This window comes from Populus trichocarpa, chromosome 12 (assembly GCF_000002775.5).
Source record: "Populus trichocarpa isolate Nisqually-1 chromosome 12, P.trichocarpa_v4.1, whole genome shotgun sequence".
Lineage (NCBI taxonomy): Eukaryota > Viridiplantae > Streptophyta > Magnoliopsida > Malpighiales > Salicaceae > Populus > Populus trichocarpa.
In genome coordinates this window covers 173,569-196,457 of record NC_037296.2, presented here as the reverse complement: position 1 = coordinate 196,457, position 22,889 = coordinate 173,569, and the positions used below count along the sequence as shown (strand labels likewise).

The 22,889-nt window shown below is 34.6% G+C and overlaps 2 protein-coding genes and 1 long non-coding RNA gene across 4 annotated transcripts; 1 reads left to right on the top strand and 2 right to left on the bottom strand.

Moving 5' to 3' along the window:
- Nucleotides 1–6,901: 6,901 nt before the first annotated feature.
- LOC112323490 (uncharacterized) lies at nt 6,902–7,967 on the top strand. The gene is made up of 2 exons (XR_002976917.2): nt 6,902–7,221; nt 7,435–7,967. It is a non-coding gene; the product is annotated as an uncharacterized LOC112323490 (long non-coding RNA).
- Nucleotides 7,968–12,615: 4,648 nt separating this feature from the next.
- On the bottom strand, nt 12,616–13,611 carry LOC7493469 (NDR1/HIN1-like protein 26). The gene has a single exon (XM_002318465.4). The coding sequence runs from the start codon at nt 13,433–13,435 to the stop codon at nt 12,803–12,805; it is 633 nt and encodes a 210-aa protein (XP_002318501.1). The 5' UTR covers nt 13,436–13,611; the 3' UTR covers nt 12,616–12,802.
- Nucleotides 13,612–16,484: 2,873 nt separating this feature from the next.
- On the bottom strand, nt 16,485–22,080 carry LOC7485182 (two-component response regulator-like APRR5). Of its 2 annotated transcripts, none has more exons than XM_024582038.2 (8): nt 21,329–22,080; nt 19,882–20,043; nt 19,656–19,786; nt 19,388–19,543; nt 18,508–18,679; nt 18,094–18,409; nt 17,208–17,964; nt 16,485–17,037 (listed from the first exon to the last, which is right to left on the bottom strand). In XM_024582038.2, the coding sequence occupies exons 1-8, from the start codon at nt 21,597–21,599 to the stop codon at nt 16,930–16,932; spliced, it is 2,073 nt and encodes a 690-aa protein (XP_024437806.1). In that variant the 5' UTR covers nt 21,600–22,080; the 3' UTR covers nt 16,485–16,929. The 2 variants fall into 2 exon arrangements, with proteins under 2 accessions (XP_024437806.1, XP_024437805.1); XM_024582037.2 differs by having other exon boundaries at nt 18,094–18,415; nt 21,329–22,075.
- Nucleotides 22,081–22,889: the final 809 nt, after the last annotated feature.

Sequence of the window (22,889 nt, the reverse complement as noted above, 5' to 3'; positions counted from 1 at the left end):
TTCAATTTTGTATCATTCTCCACTACCTTCTATTGACTTAGTCGTTAGTGAGTTATTGGATGAAGAAATATGTCTTTAGTCTTATTCTGAAAAGAGAATTCTTTTTATTTCTAATCCTTATGTGCTAACAGTATTTTCTAAGTCATTCTCTAATAATAAAAATAAGCCTTACATAAGGGTTGCCTTCGACGAGTGCTGTTTCTGTAAGCAGAAATGTCATTAAAAGACTTAGTATCTCAAGTTAAGACATCAGAATTAAGCTTGGAAGCCTGGCTATCAGTTACAATCTAATGCTTATAGCAGCAACAATTTCATCGGGTCTTTTCACCGATCCTAGCATTTTGGTTGAGCAATTTTAGAAGTTTCTCTCCTTACAGCCACAACCTATATCTGCTTTTTTTTTTTTCTGTATATTAGTTGCCTCATAGTTCTTTAAGTATGTCACTTTCTGAATAGATTTTAGATTTTGGTGCTTCACATCATATATCTCTAGATTTTTCATCTTTTGCTTCTATGTCCCCTTCACCTTCTATTCCTGTCATGACTGCTGATGACACTCGCATACCTTTAGCAGGTGTTGATTCTATTATCACACATCACTTGTCTTTCTTTAATGTTTATCTTATTCTGAAACTCACATTAAATCTTGTTTATGTTGATCAATTATGCAATTTTAGTGATTATTTAGTCATTTTTTCTTTTTTTGTTGTTGTGTACAAGATCAGTAGTCTTAGAAGTTGATCAAGACAGCTCATAGGTAGAAGAGACTATTTATTTTAGATGAGTTAAAAGTGTCAGTTACTATTGCTGCTGCTACTACTGGTGTTGATTTGTCTTTTTTTCATTTGAGTCTCTTTTTTTTGTAGTTTTTATTTATGACATTCTCGTCTAGGTCATGTTTCGTCTTCTCATTTGAGATTGTTGGTATCCATAGGAGCTTTATGAAATTTACAAACTTGTGATATTTCTAATTGTAGTGGATGTAAACTGACAAAATTTTCCGCTTTACTTTTTAATCAAAGTATTTCTGTTTTTTCTTTTTCATTTGATTTGATTCATTCTAATGTATAAGGACTTTCTTCTATTTCCATAAAAGGAGGGTCTCGATATTATGTTTTTGTTTATTGATGATCATACTCATTATTGTTGGTTTATTTAATGAAACATTATTCTAAATTCTTTGAGATATTACAGCCTTTCGAGCTCTTGTCAAAACTCAACATTATGCTATATTAAATATTTTAGGTGTGATTTGGGTGGGGAATACATTTCTAATAGATTTTGTGAGTTGCTTACCTTAGATGAAACCATTCACCAAACTTCATACATAGATACTCTTGAGCAAAATGACGTTGTTGAAAGAAAACATAGGCACATTGTTGAAACTACTCATTCTTTCTTGTTGTCTACTTTTGTTCCTAGTGTGTTTTGGGGAGAAGTTGTTCTTTCTACTGTAGGTCTGATTAATACAATTTTATCTTCTCATATTTCAGGTTTTTCTCATTTTGAAAAATTGTATGGGTATGCTCTTGATTATTTATTCTTTAGAGTTTTTTGTTGTACTTTGTTTTGTTCTTCGTCCTCATATAGAACACTATAAATTTCCCTCTCGATCTACTATTTGTGTCTTTCTTGGTTATGGTGAAGGTAAAAAGAGGTATTGTTATTTTGATTTAATAACTCAAAAACTTTATGTGTCTCGTCATGTTGTCTTTCTCAAGCATATACCTTTATTTTCTATTTCATCCACTACTAATAGCTTGACTAGATCTGATCTTATTAATATGAATCTTTTTTTCTAAGGATTCTGATAGTTTATCATCTCAGGTTCACTACGATATTTCTTGGATATTAAGGTAATCTACTCACCTAGAGATTATCTCATTTCTTAGTCGAAATATGTTGCAGATATTCTTGAGTGGGTTAGACTTACTGATAATAAAACTGTAGATACTCTCATTGAGGTTAACACAAAGTATTTTTTTTTATGGTTTATTTTTGTCAGATCCTACTTTATATTATACTATTGTTGAGAGCTTGATATATCTCACTATTACTCGTCCAGATATTGAATATATTATTGATGTTGTTAGTCATTTTGTTGTTTCTCCTACTACCATTTATTGAGCAGTTGTTCTTTGTATTTTGCGATATTTTCGGGGTACAATCTTTTAGAGTTTTTTACTTTCATCCACCTCTTTCTTAGAGATGCGTGCATACTCTAATGCTGATAATGATAGTGATCCCACAGATCGCAAGTCTGTTACTGGTTTCTGTATTTTTTTAGGTGATTCTCTTATTTCTTGGAATAACAAGAAATAATCAATTGTTTCTCAATCTTCAACCGAAGCAAAATATCATGCTATGATATCTACTACCAAAGAGATTGTTTGGTTATGTTGGTTACTTGCAGATATGTGAGTTTTCCTTTCTCATCCCACTCCTATGTATTGTGACAACCAGAGTTCTATTCAGATTGCTCACAACTTGGTTTTTCATGAACGAACTAAGCACATTGAGATCGATTGTCATCTTACTCGTCATCGTCTCAAGCATGACACCATTACTTTGCTTTTCTTTTTCTTTTTCTTTTTCTTTGTAGATTGCAGATTTATTTACCAAGTCGCATTTTATTCCCTGTTTGCGTTTTCTTGTTGGCAAACTATTAATGCTTATAGTTGTCGCATCGTAAATTTGAGGGGAGATATTAAGAAATATATGGTTATTTTGTTTTATTTATTAAGGGTGAAATAATATTTTTATTTTCTTTTCAGATTAGTATATATATAATCTCTTTGTATTTAGATTAAACTTATTCATTTAGATTATTGTGATTATGCAGTATCAATGAAACCCTAACCTCCTCCTCTTTTATTTTTATAGTTCTTTTTATTTCTTTGGGTTGTTTAATAGAGTTTAGTCCATTGTGAGAAGAAAGAAAGAATAAGGATGAGTAGTTTGGGTTGGCTATAGTTAAGTGGTATTTGTGTATTGGTGGGAGGGTGCTAGAATGAGCCTCTCTAAAAACAATAATGGTTTTTTTAAGAATTTTTTGATGAATTTGGTTTTCAATGTCAAAAATAAAAAAAATATATATTTTAATATATTTTCAATGTGTACAATGAATCTTTTTGTTTATGAATGGCAGGTGATCATTCATGGAGTGTATTTGGAAGCAGAGGAGAAATTGTTAGGAGAAGCTGATTCTGTAATGTGATAATCCATCAAAGACAATGAGACTTTCTACAAGTCTAAATGTGAAGAAGGAGAAGGTTCACAGCTGGAGGTACTATCTTAGACTCCATTGCTATCCTCTTGACAAGTACGGGCTAGCTTAGAAAAACAAAGTTTGATGTTTCTGGACTGTACAATAACTGCAATGGACAATTTATATCTTGTTCTTATTAACCACACGTGGGATTCTGGTAAGAAAAACTGTAGAAAGTGATGGCGGATCTCAAAATCCAGCACTTAACGAGCATAATTCTGGATTCCTCAATCTCGGGGAACCATCCAAAAATAAAAGAGCAACGTCTGCTTTGGGCCAGAGAGCCACTTTCAGATCTCCATCCCCACCACACTTTACTAGCTAGGTTGCTTTTGTCTCGCTTTTCATAATTTTTGCAGTTAATATCGCACCAGTCAACATCAGATTGATGTTCTTCACAGCCAAAACCATGTCTAGATTTTCATTAAACTGGCAGATAGATGCATAGACTAGACAAACGTTACATGCTCGACAATCCACCTAACACTAGATGAAACAAAAACCAAATCATGTAGAATCTCAAAACACTATGATCAACAACAATAAAGAAAGGAATTAATACCAAACAACTTTTTTAAACATTAAAAAATAATGTTTAGATTATGAAGAATTTTTTTGATATTGTGATTAAAACTCTCATCTTAGCTTTGCATTTTGAAATTATCTTTTGTTTCATAATACAAAAAAAAAAAAAAGGACACTCATAACACTTAGGCTAAACTTAGTATTGAGATGTTTTGTAAATTTTGAGTATTGTTTTCTAAATAAAAATTTATTATGGTTTTAAAAGCAAATTTAAAATGAAACATTCAAACAAGTTAATATTTTGTATATGATTGAAGAAAAAAATACTTATAGATGTTATAAATTATATAAAAACTAAAAAAGGGGTAGGTTCTTTTTTTTTTAATAAAAGGAAGATGACTTGTCATTTACTTTTTTCTTAGAAAAAAATTAGACAATATATGACTTGTTTATTTATTTTCTATAATAAAGCCACCGCAAATGTGTTTGGAAAATTGAGGAAGATAAATTTTGGATCCAAAAATTTATTTTTAGTTGTTTATACTAAAAAACACTTAAAAATTACTTTGAAAGACCTAAATAAACTCATTTACAATATTAAATAACCTAAAAGTGAGTTGAAAAAAAATCACCCTGAATTGATAAAACTTCCCAAGACCATATCTATAATTTCAGGTAAGAAGAAGGCTAAAGAACACCACGATAAAACTCCTTTTGTTTAATAAAATCATTTGACAACAAGATCAATTTTTTTCATAGTCGTAATTAATTTCAACTGATCACTTTTTCTCTCTTCGTCATTTTCAAGTAAGTTTTTCTCTCTTATCTCTAATTTAGTGACTGAAAAATAAATAAAATAAAAACTTTTAGACTAAAATAAAAGTTTTCATCAATGTGAGATGAACCATGTATTTTCTCTATATTTTACATTTTAATCCCCTATCTTTATATTTTTTATTTGTACCATAATTTCAAGCCTAATTTCTTATAATTTGGCTTTAAAAGGGTTTGATTGAAAGGAAAAAAAAGTTAGAAAAAATAATAATAACTTACTTTACTGATTATATGAACATTGAACCAAATAACTTGACACCCTAACTCTTTTAAATATATTAAGTAATTTAATTTAATTAACAATATATTAACTATAAACTAAAACAGGAAGGGGTTTTATTGTACCCCTCCTCACAAATCATTATTTATTTGAATAATGTTTTGTTTTTTTTTTCTTTGATTTTTTAACCAATGTTTTTTTTTAATATTAAATTTGGTTTTTATTGAGTTATCATACTCTCATAACATGGATCGCCAATTTGGCAAGTTAATTTTGTTTGATAAGTTAACTCAATTGATTCAATTTTATTTTTCTTAATTAACTTTTTTTTTCAATTTCATCATTTAATATTGGATTGATTGAGAATTAGATTTCATGATTTGTTTTTTTTTTACTTTCTATTATGTTATTTAAGTCTTATGACACAGGAATAATGTTTTACTAGTTAACTCAAGTTGTTTTTTTCTGTCATTTTGTTTAATTATTTTTTTTTCAATTTCATCATTCAACACTGGGACGGTTAGGAATTGAGCTTCATACTATTTTTTTTATTTCTTTTCTATAGGGATATCTTGGTCTCATGATTAAGGTTACAAGTTTTAGCATTTTAACCTTGGTTAAATTGAGTTGTGTTTTTGTTTTTTTTTTCTAAACGGTTATCTCGGTCTCATGGCTCAGGTCACAAGTCCTTCAATATTGGATTTGTTTTTTATTGGGTTGGCCAAGTCTCATGATCCGGATCCCGAGTTTGACAAGTTAACTTGATTGACTTAGTTATTATTATTTTTAATTGATTTTTTTCTCAATTTCATCATTTAATATCGTGTTTGATTGAGAATTAGACTTCATGATTTGTTTCAGTTTGCTTTTTATTAAGTTATCACAACCTTATGACTCGATAATAGTGCTTAATGGGTTAACCCGAGTTGACTTTATTTTTTGTCATTTTTTAATTATAAATTTTATCGTTCAACATTGGGTTCGATAAGGATGATTAGAAATTGAGCTTCATAATTTGTTTTAAATATGCTCTCTATGGAGTTATCTCAATCTCATGAACAAAGTGTAAAATTGATAGGTTAACCCGAGTTAAATGAAGTTATTTTTTAATTTTTTTTCTATGAGGTTATCTTGGACTAATGACTAAGGTCATGGGTTTGATAAATTAACTCAGGTTGTTTTTTATGTTATTTTATAATTGATTTATTTTTTTAATAACATCCTTCAACAATGAACTTATTGTGGATTGAAATTCATAATTTTTTTTTATTTGTCTTCCATAGGGTTACATCACTTTCATGATCCGAGTTACGGTTTTGACAGTTAACTCAGGTCACTTTTTTAGGTTCTTTTTTAATTAATTTTTTTTTTCATTTCATTATTTAATATTGAGTTGATTGAGAATTGAACTTCATAATTTATTTTGATTTACTTTATATGGGGTTATCATAGTTTCAAAATTCAGGTCGCAAATTTGACATGTTAACTCGAATTGACCCAAGTCAATTCAATATATTGTTATCTTAATATTAAAAAAAATATTATCTTAAAATTCTTTTAGTCAAATTATATTTTTACGGGTTTGTATAAATTATTTTTAAACCCGTAAAATCATTTGAGTTATATCAAATCAACCTTTACATCATTTAAATTTTTTTCATAAAAAAAATAGCGATATCTAAAAAATTTTTTACGGTTAAGAAAAATTTAACCCAACCTATCCCATATCACGTGTTAATATTCCAGTGTAAAAAGTTCTTCTTTGTGGTATTTAACTTAAAGCCGCCTGCACAGCAAATAGCTATCAACGAGGGATTCCAACTCCCTCCAATTAATTAATTTCCCGATAAAAAAATAAAATAGAATTGATTATGCAAATCAAATCAATCATATTTTTTTAAAAAATAATAATTACATGATTTATTTGTACCAAACTAATCATCATATTATAATAAAGTTAGATTAAAGCATCAAATGACGACTTATAAGGGCCTCCCTAGATTTCACGTGCAAGTATAAATACATTAGGGGTGTTGCGGAGCTCTCTCATCTTCCTGGAAGCCACACACATGCCAGGCAGCAAAAATTGAAGGGTGCCCATCTTAGTACCCACTCTTTAATTTATAATAATTTTCTGTCTTTTTTTCATCTTTTGTTACTTCTTTTAATTAGGAATATCGATACAAAAGTCCTTTCTTCTGAAATCCCGTATACAAACTTGCCGGCAAGCAATGTAAGGCCGGAATCTGAACGTCTCCGGTTGTGGGAAGTTTCAACGTGCGAAAATGTTCCCGTCATAGATTCAGGTTGTCAGGAAAGGGATCAAATTGCCGAACAAGTTGGCGATGCCTGCAAGAACTATGGCTTTTTCCAGGTTAGCCTATCTTCTATATCTTCCTTGTTTTTTCTATTCTTTTCTTTTATATTTTAATAGTAGTAGAATATTTTGAAACTTGTCTCGTCAGGGCTTATCAATCCTTTCATTACTTGATTATTTTGGCAGGATGATTAGATAGAGTATAGATAGCTAGATAATTTAAATAGGTGGTTTGTATATATTGTGAATCTTTTGGTTTATGAATGGCAGATGATCAATCATGGAGTGTCTTTGGAAGCATTTCAGCCTTGAGCTCTTCTATCAATTTCTCATTACAAGCAAAAGGGTCTAACCTGGAATAAACCGTGCTTCTTGCAGGCATCGCCAACTTGTTGGACATTTTGGTTCCTATCTTGACAACCTAAATCTATGACAGGAACATTTTTGCACGGTAAACTTCTCGCAATTGGGGATGTTCAGATTCTGGCCTAACATAGCTTGCCGATAAGTTCGTATACTGGATGCTAGAGGAAAGGACTTTGGTATCCATGTTACTAATTTTTGCTGCTTGGGAGTAGCTATACATATATACACAGATATGTATGTAGCTTTCAGGAAGATGAGAGAGCGCTGTAACACACCTTAGGTATTCATATTTTCACATGGTTGCTGGGCCGGTCCTCTTTTTGTTTCTTTCTTTTTTAAGGCCTTTAGGTCGTCATTTGATGTTGCAATTTAATTTTGTTATAATATGATAATTATTTTGGTTTACATGAATCATATAATTATTGTTTTTCTTAAAATATGATTGATTTGATTTACATAATCTAATTTATTGCTAGTTAGATTGTCTCTAAGCATGACAGTTTAATGACCTAGAGGAAGTAAGTTTATAATGGCCTTATTTGGATGTGATCCTCTAATTATTGATTCAACTAATGAATCATATGATCAAAACCTTGCCATGTTCCAAAAAAATATCCTTTAATGTAAATTATGGAGACCGCTGGTGATTTTGACTTGCCATTTTAGGTAAAGGAACAACCCTTTTGTAGTTTCCTAACTTTTTTGAAAGCCAAAGGGAAATGGAATCCAGTTGAATCGAATCAATTTAGTGCAAATAAGAAAGTGGATGTGTTTGGAAAGAATTCCTACTTGTATATCTGTGAAAACTTTTCGCCTCAAGATACCTTTTATGTGCCTCATCTCCTCTCGCTCACTCTTCACTTCACTCTGTTTCATCACCTCTATCTCCCTTACCACATGGATAACTCTACCCCACATTCCTGATGTTGGTGGAGATTATTTATTTGTTTAGTGGTGGTGTTGTTACTTCTGCTGCTTGAAAATTAGAAACAAAGTTGGGGATTTGCCTATAAAGAAGAGTGGCTTTCGGTCCTGGATTTGTAAATATGTAGATGAGTTTATGAGGATTTTCAAGGAATAAGGAATATATATGTTCGTTTTGGTGTCATTCTAGTGTGATATGGACCTGTTGTGATGTGAAGGTGACAAAGATGGTGACCATTAAGACTAGGATCTGATTGTGGTTGTTTTTCAAAAATATTTTTAAAATATAAAAATTAATAAACAGGATTTTATACTAAGATGTGTCGAGTGTCGTTGATACTAATAAAAGAGTTATTTGAGATATTAATTTGATTGTGAAAATAAAATAATTTAGGTGTAAAATTAACTCAAACTTGAATGCTCTTCTCTTGTATTTTGGACAAGTGCAATATGAACAAGATGGTTTGATTAGGCTTTAAGTTAAGGTGTAGTTACCACTTCAATACACAAGAGACAAAAACTAAAAAAAAAAAAAAAAATGTTTCCATACATTTTTTATTTTGAAAAAACTAAAAATCACTTTAAAATTGTTAATAAATTTATTTTGTGTTCTATCTTCATCTCTCTAGTGCTCAAATATGTTTTTATCACTTTCATATCTATCATTTATGTCTTAAGACACTAACTAAACATAATCTAAGGCTCTATCACACTAAATTCCTTCCAGATAAATTGCCTATCACTTATTTAAGACTTTTTCTGGATGCTAATCTTACAAAACTTTCAACTTGGAAGCCAGTCATCAATAAAATCAGAACACGACTTAGATTATGGAAAAGAAGACTGTTAAGCATGACTGGTAGGGTTTGTCTTCTAGAAACAGTCATATGTACACTCCCCATATACTATATGTCTATTTTTCTAATGCTAAAAGGTGTTGCTCAAATTATATCTTCTATCCATCGAAGGTTAATTCTATAAGCTGGTGTCTCCGATACAAGAAAGATTTGTAAGGTATCTTGGAAAGTGGTTGCGAGAGATAAGGCAAGAGGAGGTCTAGGTGTGGGTTCTTTACAAAGAAAAAAAAAAGTAGTTATTTAAGTGGCTATGGTAGCTAGGAGACTCCAATTCTGGAGGGTGGTAGGACATTATCAAACACAAGTATAAGCCTTCTTATGTCAATGGCCTTCCAGTTTTAAGTGCTACATTATCACAGCCATGGAAAGGCATTTACTCCATTATTAACTTTGATTTGGCAACTTCAACTATCTTGAATAATGAGTGCTAATTCAAGGTGGGTAATGGGAAAATCATAAAATTCTAGACAGATAAATGGCTACAGGTAGGGACTTTTCAATCTTGTTTCCTACGGCTTTATAAAGTATAAAAATCCAAAACAGCGACACTAGTGGAAATGGGGGACTTTAGGGAAGATTCATAGCACTAAGACTTTAGATGGAATCAGAGGTTAAGATCTTCAGATTAGACACAACTTCAACAGCTTGTTGTCCTATTAGATAGGGCCAACTTGAGTGCACACAAAGAGGATTTAAGGCAATAGGCAGCTGAATGCACTAGACAATAGACTCTCAAGTCTTGCTCCCTTTAAGATTGAAATGTTCTTAGATTATTCAGAGTATTCATATACAAAGCAGAGTATTCATATACATTCAATTTCACTAAACTGATATGGAATGAATTTGCTCCCTCTAAGATTGAAATGTTCTTGTGGCTTTTACTCCTACATTGAACATGTACAAGGGATTTTCTCGTATGGAGGCGATTGCTTAATCTCAGTCAAGCAACTTGCCCTATTTACAACACTGGCATAGAGAATGTGAATCAACTTTTTCTTTATTGTTATGCATCTTGGCACCTTTGCAAACGTTTTATGAATTGGGTTGGGTATTAGCTAGTGCATGCCAGAGTCTATTGATCAAGTTGTTTTGCAATAGAGTGTTCTAGTAAAAGGTTGATTCAAGCGAAAAACACTTGCAATATTGTCTTATGGGGTTTTGTGGAACACTTGGAGTGCAAGAAATAAACTGATTTTTGAAAATATCATGTCAGTTCGGAATACAATGTTTGAGTTTATTCTTCATCGTTTGTCTCTCGGGTTGAAAGCTATGGATGCAAATTTCTCATATACTGAGAATGATCTATTTAGAAGCCCAAAGAGTGGACAAATAAGTGATGATCCATAATTTTTACAATTCAAATCTTTTTTGTGTATATATTTTGCATTCCTCCTTTATCTTTGCAAATCAATGCTTTCACTTGTACTTTTAATAACTTTTTTCTAACTGGGATACCATTGTCTCAATGGTAGACCTGTCTTTGAAATAAAACACCTCGACTATTATAAATAAATAAATAAAAAGAAGAGAAGATACATGGATTGAATCAAAGAATGATGTGATTGGATTTTACCATCAGAATTAAATATTTTGTTTAGATGAAACAAACGTAAAAATCAAAACAAAGTCCCATTCTGTGGCATGCTTATTTTTCTTACATTCCATTAGCAAATAACAGTGGCAATTTTGTGCTTTGATTGGGAATAGATGCCTATTTTTGAGCTGAAAAGCTTATCAACTCAATATAATAAAAATACTTGCTTCACGTGAAACACTCTACATCTTAGTTGAGCTTGTGCTGCATTTAACCCTGTTAAAATGCTGTTCTTCATCAGCAAGTTCTCAAGGTATACGAGGTTGAAAGCAGCTAGCTTTTGAAATCATATTGAAAAGGCTTATCACTTTTGAAAATTGTGGCAATAGACGTTTCTCTTTCTTAGGTAAGAGAAATAGTAATGGAATGTATTACTTTTTTTTTTCACCACAACATCAATTGTTAGTCACAAAATGGCTTTGACTGTTTGATAGCGAGCTCTCATATAGCTGTGAAGAATAGACATTGCCAGTAAAAGGTACCAAAAGGCAAAAGATGTGCAATATAAAAGGTGGTGGCACATGTATGTTCTTTCTTTATGCCCTTGTCCTTCCTTGAGTTAAGAATTTATATGAGTATATTCCTGTCTTTACATGCAGTAGTTTGGCCTCTGGTGTGAACACATTTTAGCTTTGGTTTACTATTTTACTTCGATAGTTTGAATTATTTTTGGGCTAATTGCTTAAAAAATATGCTCATCAACCTTTGATGAAAAGGAAATATGATTTGGATTCCAAAATTACTGTAGTCCTTCAATCCAAAAAAGCGTCCACTATTAAGTTCAAAACATGACACATGTTCTTGTGATCGCATGTTTGGGGAGTGTCTTAGAACACATGCCATGTTTTAATTGACTAATATGTGGCCAAATTTAATAAACATACAACAATTCGGATGAGAAAACAATATTATATATTGATAAATAAATACACGACCAGAATCAGAATAAAAATAGGTTAGAAATTAACTTTCTGTGTTGACCCGAAAGTTCATGGTATTTTTTTAATCAATTAGCCTTATTTTTGGAGACAGGAGAGGTCGGATAAGAAGGGTAAAAATCTGGAATCTGGAATTTTATTCTTCACTTGCAGCAGTAGATGTGTATGATCAATATAATATTTTTAGGGCTTTTGGAGACAGAAAATTCCATGACCTGGAATTAGTATGTTCCTTGGTAAAAAAATTCCTTGGTATATTCATTAGCATACAGATTCAGTTGTGTTACGTGAGTAGTATGGTTTGAAAGGCAGACAGAAGAAAGTAAATTTGAGAGAAAAGATTCCAGAAATCTTATGGTCATAGGGACCCAGGAGCACTAATGTTATCCTGTGAGCACTAAAGCTGAAGGATTGACGTGGAAATTTCATTCATGGCAAAGGCAGCAAGTAAATTTCCTGCCTTCATCTCCTTTTCTCCTCAGATTCTCATCTCTATCAGTCTCACTCCATTTCTTTCTGCTCAGAGAACATTCAGAGAAGCAAAGTTGAAACACTCAAACAAATAAAGCGTGCCCAATACCAACTTTTGGTGCGAGGAACTTATAATGAATCCATTGATTTCTGCCGCTTCCGTTATTGCCGCTGGGTTGGTAAGAACCCCTCAACATCATCTTCAACCTAAAAAAACCCACCTCAAGGATCTCTGGAATCCTGCCTTTTCAATCTCCAACTATCACATGCTAAGCAAAATCGAAGTTGCCATGATAAAAGATAAAAGTGCAAAATCCACAAGGTTTCATTAATACTCTCATCTTAATTAACTGTAGTCTTAGCTTGTACTATAATTAATTTACAACACTTCGGAGAAGCAAAAACATGTAGACCACAAGATTAAATATCTTAGCAAGTAGTACTAAGTAACTCACTAGTAGCTTAGTTTGTTGCTTGGCGGATCTTATTCAGACAGTGGTGGAGCATGCAGTCCCTTGCTTTGAACTCAAAGGTCCTGTTGGAAGAGTAGGTCCAAGAGCCATAACTGCAAGGCAATTAACATTGATTCGGTATCTGCCTGAAACCCAAGTCCCTACCTTCCACCTGATCCTTCCATTAACCCTTAGATTTAGAACTAGTTTTCCAGCAGTCTGATCACGCCCCACTTCGTAATTGAAGGATGGAGCCACAGGCAATCCAGTTCCAACTAAAGATGCTGTTAATAGATTGCTATCCTGATGTCCTTGGTAGAATGGAGGAAGGGGGGAGTCAACAGTTATCTGCTGACCCCTGTAGGCAGCATAAACTTGTAATTCGTCGTAGTAAACGCCGACTTTTTGATTCGGGTTCTTGGAAAGTAGGGTAAGTTGGATAGAGGAGTTAAGAAGGTTAGGAGCTGAGAGGCTGAGTTGGTAGATATCAGCCTCTTTGAGAGAGAACTCAGGTTTGGCAGGGCGCAGGATAAGCCAGATGATCAATATTAGTGAGAGAAGTGTGGTGAAGAATGCCGAAGAGGCAAAGAAAAGCTTCTTGGATAGCTTGTTGACGTTTAGTCCTTGCTTGGCACAGTGTTTTGGAGATTCTATGGAGACTAGAGACATTTGCAGTAGGGAGGCAAAGGCGAGGGGGAGGGAAGGGGAGAGGATGATGAGCAGAGGAGGTTTACAAGGCTAAGTTTACAAGGCTAAGGAAGGCAGAAATGATGGGGGTTAATAAAAGGGAGCACTGGAAATTACACAAAGCAGCGCAATTATTTTGCTCTGCCATGCTTTTGACTGGTTCATATATAAAGGAGTTGTTAAGAGATGTTTCCTTGTAAACTTCTCGAATTCACCCTTAAATCTATGGTTATAAAATTAATATGTAATGCATTCATCTCCACCGTTGGATTATTCAATTCAACTAGTGCACCTGCTTTCCCTGAATGTAACGGATCTTATAGTGTACATGGTGGGGCAACGCTATCCTTTTTAGAAAAAGCTTTCTGACTTGTTGTTTTTCATTGCCTTGGAAGTCAATAGTATTTTCCAATATGAACTTGGAAATTCAAAAAGTGATTGCAATCTCATATTTGTTAGGGTAAGAGGTGGTTGCTTCTACGGTATTAATTTATGTGTCGACCCCATAAGATAATATTGTTCATACTGTCTTTGTTTAATCAGGTTCCACCAAGAGTTGATTCATTTTACAATGTCCAGCACAACTCAATGTCGTAGCATTACTAGAGCTATGTGAAGGTGGTCTTTTTCTAGGTCTTTGTCACCTTTAAAAAAATCTACACTTCTCCTACAATTCCTATCACAAGAGCTATTATTTTCAGTTCCTGTGTTATTTGTGGGCAACAATCACAGAAATATATAGCTAGGAGCATTGAACATCTGATAGGGGTCCCGGTATCTGAGATTTGGAACCTCTATCAACATTGTAATTATCAACAGGCTTTACTTTTCTGGTTTATATTATATGCATGCTTTTACAAGGGAAGGATCATATAGCTAACATGATGATTGACAAGATAGGATACGTTGGAAACACTATAATGATAATTGTAAGGAAAGTAAGGCTTTTAAAAGAGCAAGACTATAGTGTAGTAGCCAGTAGCCTTTCTTGTGGAGTAGTGGAGATAAGTGTGTGAGTAATAATGCATTGGCCTAGTGGCTTCTCCGTAACTCTCTCTCTTTACTTGCTCAACTTGTGTACGTTCTAGTAAAGGGCTAAAAACTAACTAATTATGTTGAAAATGAAATTTAGATTCAAGGACAATAAGTTGATGGTGATTAATATTCCTGTTTAACTAATCACAAAAGAGTTTTCAAGTTGTGGGTGTCTTTTGTTTTATTGAGCTGTGCACAGGAAAGAGTTCAAAGAGAAAACATGGAGAATCTCTAAACTAGCTTTTGAGTAGCGGCTGCCATTACTTTTTGCTTAAGAAAAGGGTTGGTATAGTAGGATGTTAGTTAAGAAACTATGGTTAGTGTGATGTTTGATGAAATCTCAGCCGTTCGAGTACTCTACCATGCCATGATCAGGTAAGCCTTGTATGATGAAGCCATGGGACCTCCTAATTAGGATCCTCAAAAGAATATTTCGTGTTAGAAACCATAACCCTACTTGCAGAACCCACAAGGCATTAGAGGATTGAAATCAAGGGAAAGAATGGTTTTAGCCTTTTAGGTTCACTTTTGAAAGGCTTCTGTTTGCAGTTTTCGTGTCTTCCAATCAAAAAAGAAAGCTAGATGACCCCAGGATCTTAGTGATTTCTCATCTGTTCTTCTTTGCTGGATAAAATTTGCTTATTTTCTTTGTTATAGGACCCGTTTTGGACCCATTATTCATTATTTATAACAGGATAGATAAAAAAAGAAGTTTGGCTTTATATTTCTTTGATATTTTAGAGATAATTAAAGGATGTGCAGATGAGGCTGGTGAAAGTGGCCCTCGTACTAGCTCACTGTTTAGGATTCTCCACAGTATTGCCACTACGTGTTAGGTGTAATTTTTGTTGCAAGTGTGGATTAGAAAAAATTATATATTATAGTTATATTGTAGTTTTTTATAACCCAGATTTATTTTTTTTTAAAAAAAGAAGTTTTTAACTAATGATGGAACAAAATATAGTTTCGAGGAAGCCTCCTCACTATCTCTTAAATGCTTCAGAATGGGAGTGTTACGCTCCAATCCTGCCTGCCTTGCATTCTTTTCCAGGGTGGGGTAACAATATTTTGAAAACCATCAATCAGAAAAAGCTAAATGAAGTTCTGATATCATGGCAGTGCCCCGTGAACTGGATTGTTTTAAAGCCCATGTATTTTTCTACATTTGGTATATACCACTACTTCATCATCCCATTGAAATACGTCCTATCAGTCAGCCATCATCATCCTTCAAAGTGCATTGGCAGGGCCATTTGGTACACCAAAAATTAAAAAAAAAGTAGGAAGAAAAAAGCAAGCAACCTGAGTGGCTCCTGATGCAACTCCTCTCTTTTGAAACTTCACTTTCACCATACCAAACACTTCAGGAAAAAGGAGCCTTGTGTAAGATGTAAAACATATTTGAGCCCACAGGAAAACGCATCAGTACTTGTGATCATTGCACTGGTGTGATGACTACCAAGCTTGCCAGCTGTCCTAGTTACAGGAAGCAACAACATAATCCATGCAACCCATGTTTTTGGTACAAATTTAGACCCGAACTTGACCTACTTGTATGTTTTTTCAGTACTGGCAGGAAAAGGAAAGTCACTCGAGAAAACAAATGATTGAGACATAAACCCTTCCACAACAATGAGAAAGCACAATGTTTAACCAGCACCCAGCTTTCTTAAAAGATTCAAAGCTTTATGCCGGACATTACCTTAATGTTAGAAGCAGTCAGTCAGCTAAACAAAAAGACTGCATCATGAACTATAATACAAGGGCGGAGCTATTGAGAACAACAGGATTCTTTAATCAGAGCTGCTGAAAAGAGAAACCTTTCCTTCAATCTCCACTCAATTTTGCTCCGGGAGTTGTAAGTCAGTCACAGACTAAAATAACCCACCATCTTAATAACTCATTTCAGATTATATACAAACAAAAACAGATCATGCTGTTCAGTTCCATTAGGCATAAAAACCTGTTCAAAATATCTATGTAGTTGAGAAGGCACTTTTACAAAACTATCACTTGCATAATCAACAAATTACAACACCTGTAGTTCAATGGTCTGAAAGATATATAACAATTAGTCAGAAAAATGGCCACAGAAACATAAACGAAGCCAAGCTTGAAAACCAGGCATAGACGAGCTGGTTGGATCTTGCTGTATTTCAAGACATGAAGACGACAAGTTTTCCTAGTTCATGTACTAAATACCTACATGTTTTTGACGTAAAAGAACCTAAACGTCAAAAATTAAGAGAGGATGTTCCTCATGGAATGTACGGAAGAAAAACCTGTGAAATAGAAAACTACGCAGTTATATCTACAAATCGGCTCAAGCATGGACGTGATGCCAGGAACAACTTCAGACTAACATATTGTTCCCTCTAGACTTCAAGGAGCAAAACGAAGATACAATCAGTGCCCTCTAAGTTATCACTTGAATTTCCACTCTACTGATCAGTTTCCGCAGGTGAGGGATCAATGTGCACTTGGCGAACAAATTGTCCTTTCACTCTAGGACGCTGCTCAGCAAGTTTTTTTCTGCTCTCATACCGAACCTGCACATAAATTCTATTTTTTTTAAAATGAACCACATATTTACTATTCTAATTGTGGTGTTGTTAAGTGTTTCTCACTTTGTCACTGTAACCAGACAATAATCAATGCTAATCGTATTACTATGTTGCTGCAACAGTGGTGAAGATGACAGATGAAGGTGACAACATACCTTCTTCTCATAGCATCTCTCTTTTCGCTTCAAGCGAAACTTAGTTAGAGCTGCTTCTCTTTGAATAGATCTGTGAGAGTATGAATGTGTGAAAGCACCTTCCTCATTCTTGCTCTCAGAAGCATCCCTGACAATAGCAACTTGATCAACATTGCCATTGCTTCCAGAAGTGCTTCCATAGCCCATGCTGTTAAAGTGACTTGCAGCACCATTACAGAAACTACTACTTGCACTCTGATCAGTGGCAGGAGAAATAAGTCCTCTATCTTCCAAGGAATCCAATCTGTCTTCTTGCTTTTGTAGTGAACCATTGGTGGAATCATTTGTATGTTGACCAAGTCGATTCTGTTCGGAGGTGCTCCCATGATTGGAATGTTGAAATTGGTTCACCTTATAGGTGGGCTCTTGCTGGCAAGCTGAACTTGGACTCATCATTGGTGATAAACCTGATTGTTTGCAAAATATTGGGGGAAACACGGAGCCATAACTGTTGCATAGATTATTGAGTCTTGTTTCTTTCGCTGGAATTTGGATAGGAAACACTCTTTGTCCAGGAGATGAAGTTGCAATTTCAGATTCCTTGGTTTGACCAGCTGCCAGAGAGATCTCACTTTTTTGAGTGCTTGGTGCTAGACTCAGGGCATCAGAGTTATAGCCAGTACTGGATATTTTTCTGTCATAATTGGTTCCTAATTCCTTCTGATTCCCAGTACTTTCCAGTGCTGAATGTGGAAGCTGTAGAGGCCTGTTAATGTACCTGCAGGAACATCATTGAATGTATTAGAAAACAGATGCTACAGGCTATATCTGTTTATCTCCTGCTAGTTTAGTGACAACCAAAACATAAATTGTATCAACGATATAGTGAACAGAAATAGGAACTCACTGTGTAAAGGCTGAGGCATTAGAATGCCAGAGAGCCCGTCTTTCTTCCGTATCTCGAATCTCAAACCCACTTGGATGAGATCTTCTCAAGGAAAGATCCAAATGTGGAGAAGAATCAAAGTTGATTTTGACGTTATTGAAAGAAGAACTGCGATTAGTAGATGCTCCCATGAAATCAAAGGCTTCTCTGTGAGAGTTGGCAAGGGCAACATCGTTGTCACAACTCTCAATGGCAACATAAGCACCCGTTCTTCCATTTCCTGGAGAAATTTCCTTGTCCACATCCATTATATTAGCATCCTCACGGGCAGCTGCAGCTGAACCTAATTCAAGTGAAACATACACAAAATGTTAGTTATCCTCAAAGAATTTAACAAATATGATAATGCTAGATGAAATTGTTCAGTACTTTTACCTTCAGCTTCTCTATCATGCAAAAGCAATTTCTGACCCAGATTCACATGCATTTCACGCTTCTGCATATTCATGTCAGTCAACGAAAATATGCTCCGTACAGGCTGCAAAAATTCCTGCATATTTTCCATGTGGCTGCTCTCAGCTTCCAAGTCTGGCTTTGTACAAGAGCTCTGCAAGAGAAAACAAACATCCACTCTCTAAATGAAACCTCATGTAGCCAACCAAAACAGGAAGGAAATTTCTTTTAATCATAAGTGGACTCGTAAATGATGATATGTATGTCCCAGATGATATATATAATCGAGATTCTAGAACTATTCAATTATCCCATGAGTCACATTCACCTAAGGGATTCAGCATTCTAGATGGACAGTGAATCAATTCGTAAGATGAGACTCATATGGAATCTGAATAAGTCTAGAATAAGCAATTGAAATCAGTTCATGACTGACTAAGAGGATGAATTGAAACAATGACTAAAGATTTAAAAGATGGTGTTCTCATTTAAATTAAACCTGACAAAGGGTTTCAGTTGAGGCTATAGCAGAAGAATGGGCCCATGTTGTCCAAATAATGTTTCAACTTTCAAGCACCATGACCTAATCTGAGTAAATTGTATTTGGCTTGAAATGTTTCCAGCTTTTTCGACTAAACACTACAAAATTCACCTCAAAAACATCTGAGGCACCTTTATTTCCATTTAATAAGAAATCTTCACATGAGGCTACTAATAAAAGAAATGTGAATTGGCAGAATGGTAGTTATGCTTTTATTACAGAAGCACATGAAAGAACAAACTTCATCTTTTTAGAGAGGTCTCATGCCAAGCCATGCACCAAGAAAAGCATATGCTCTCTCATTTATGAAAGAGTACTAACCTGAGCATCACTCCCTTTCTCTGTTTGCCCTTTACTCCTCTGAATAGAAGCCATTTCTCCACTTGCATGATTGCTGGCAGGACTATTTTCTGAAGTGGCTTCAATCTTGTCCTGTCCAACGCTTTCATCTTGGGGGCCATTTCCTCCAGCAAGGGACTGAGAAAATGGGAACTGGTTAGGGCTCATCTAGAATGAGAGGTTAATAACCTTAAATTAACATGAAAAGAAGAGAAAATGATATAAACGATTAAGTGCAAAGAAGACATACAGATTGTCTTCTCCATACATGTTGCCACAAGTTTCTCAGTTCATTTTTCCTTAAAGGCTTGACAAGATAGTCAGCAGCACCTCTCAACATGCATTTATAAACTGTACTAATTGAATCCTGAGAGGACATCACTGCAAAATCACCCAAAAGCAGATGTAAGTTCCCTTATCATGGGGGATAATTAAATCATTTCTATTCATCTAGAAATTCATTCTTCCTATCATACTTATGACTGGAATGTTTTTGCAAATCTCATGCTCCATTATAATAGTAAGAAGAGGATATCCAGATATCGAAGGCAAATCCACTTCAGTCAATATGAGGTCTATGCCATGTGGCCTTCCTTTCAGTATCTCCCATGCCTTTAAGCCATCAGGAACACTAACAACTGCTCAACAGAAAACAAAAAAGAAGAAGAAAATCATCTCAGTGCTTACAAAACGTTATGAAATATTTAGCATCTGGCATATACTTTAGTACTGAATATATTGCGACATCAAGTGGTAGAAATAAAATAAGTCAAAGGACAGGAACTCTCACACCAATAGTCAAATTTCCTAAAGCCTGCAAGCACAGGATCCCTGACACCAAGAGCCAAATTTCTATCTTAGGCCTACCAAAGGTAGGGCGAGCTCTTTGACAGTGACTTCTAGTAGGGCGATGAAAGGCTACTTCAATCTAAGTGGATATAAGGAGTTCATGTCCTGGTAGTATACATTTTCCCCATATGGATGTCACCAGGTATGGCAGCATGTTATTAGCCATGCTGGGAAAGAAGAAGACTTGCTTTTCATCGATAGAAGCTTAATAAGGTCTAAAAGATAATTATTTTTCTTTTTCAGCACAATGCCTAATTCAAATGACCATGAATCTTGAACTACTTAAAATAATGAGTATTGCAAGATATATATGAAAAGCTTTATCCAAAGTTGTTTTTAAGGCCAAAGTCCACCATTCAATCCTGTTTTCTGCTCCATAGTCCTGGTTCTTAGGCAATTTAGGTGCATTCATATTTTCCAAACTTGGATTAGTTATTTTTTCATGCCCAACAAACATCCAATATCCCTACAAATTAAGATTAGACTTGCTTTAAGTGGATGTCTGTTGGCCTTGTAGAGCTTTCTTTTGTTAGATGCATCAGAACTGATTCAAATCACTTGTACCTTTCCAGTTTCTGTAAAATTTGAAATTTTTGTTTCCTTCTTCCCTATATGGCTATCGTTCCAACTTATCCATCAAAACCAGAAGAGCAAGATAGCAGAATTAAAAGAAAGAAGGAAAACATATTCCTCGTTATAATACAAAGAAGATCTTTTCCTGGTCTCAAAACAACTAGAAATCATGTCAATAAATAACTAGCTTAACAAGAACTTAACCTCAAATCACAAGCTGCACATAACAGTCCTTATCTTCAGAGGCCAAGTTTAGACCAACATACATGCATACTTAAAAGAAAAAAACCTGCAACTTGAGTCCCAAAACCATAATGTTACAAAACAAGACTCCTCATTTCTCCATCAAACAAAACATAAACACACATCACAAGCAACCATGCTTAAGAAAAAAGAACACAAAAAGAAAAACCAACAAGAACCCAGTTCACAAGAATAATCACAAAATTAATAAAAACACAACAATTGAACCAGTTTGAGAAACAAGATCAAGCAACTTACCTCTATAACTACATTTCCTAAGAAGAGCAGCAATTATCTGTCTAGTTGAATCATCAGCTTCAACTAACAACACCCTTAACACCATTCTTGGTAGAAACCCGTCCCATCTCACTAACCCGTCATTCAAACCTTCACCTTCTTTCTTCTTTTTCTTCTTTTTTTTCACCTCCCCTGTTTCTTCTTTACTCTGTTTCCTCTGTTTTTCCTCCTCTCTTTCACTCTTTGATCTCACCTCCAATTCTTCACCACTACTAATCACTACCTCCCCCATTACGTTACAATCTCTCCCTGCCTCTAAAGTCTCAGTATTTTTTAGCACTTTTTTTTGGGAGGTGCTTTTCTTGGTCTTGTTGTTGGCAAGTGCAGCATAAAACACAGAAAAATCTAACTCTCTCCTAAAAATTCTAAAAATATCTGAAATAACCCACCACCTCTAATATCGTCCCAAGATCCAATGGTTGTGATATAGATTCCATTGCCTACCCCATCTGATCCTACAGTCCACAATTTGGCATCCCTAAAAATATCCAAAATATCTAGATGCCACTAGTGTATGGGTCCATATCTGGACACATCAGCCACCCCATCTGCGTACAGAGTCCATGTACCAACTTGTGGTGTAATAGTGTTTAAGGATCAGAAGTGAATGGATGGCTCACTGGGAAGCTTTGGTCTCTTTAGTTTGGTGGTGCATATTTAAGGGTCAACAACAAAAGGCGAACAAGTTTCTTCCACTTCCCCTTAAACCAGCTGCTTCTCCCCTCTCAGATATTTCTTTTGATATTTTGCGAGTGGAGGATACTTTTTCATCTGGGGTGTTGAGATATTTTTGTAAGTGCTTCGAAGGAGACAATTGCCATCTCATGGTTAGGATTTTTCCACATGGAAGGGCATTAAAGGATGGTTATGATTTGTGGTGGCGGCTTTTGTCAACCAGAGATGACATGCTTCTTTTTTAATTGGGCTATGGTAGCTTCACTCTCTTTGGTCATGAGATCTTGCTTCTACTCGCTTGATTATTGAAGGAAATGGCATCTAAACCAATGTACCCACTATCCCTCCTCTTGGACAACATGTGGGGTTCGATTTCACCTCCTGTTGTGTTTGCTTTTCATTGGACAATTGGGATTGCATTCATCTATTTTACATGATAAATTAAACTAATCAAGTCATTAGAATCCTCGTGTCTACTTTAATTATCAATCACCCTCTAGCTTGTACGTGTGTGGCCATTGTTGAAGATGATGATGTGTTGCATGGTTTGCTTACAAGCTTTAGATTGTAGCTAGTGGGATAAGCTGTCCTCACAAAAATGCAAAAGCAATGCCATATGGCTCTTATGATACGGACCCTTCGTGCCTCCTTTATCCTTTTCCTTTCTCGTATTTTCCTTTCATAAACTCTTCAAAGTTGAATCCACAACTTTAATGGCAAGGCAGCACAACATGGAAGCGAAGGGTAACAGCTCGTACACATGTTTAGCGAAGGGTAACACCTCATAATAATACTTTGATATTATAAGGGTTTAGCCTTTCTTTAATGGAAATGTTTAGTGTTCAAG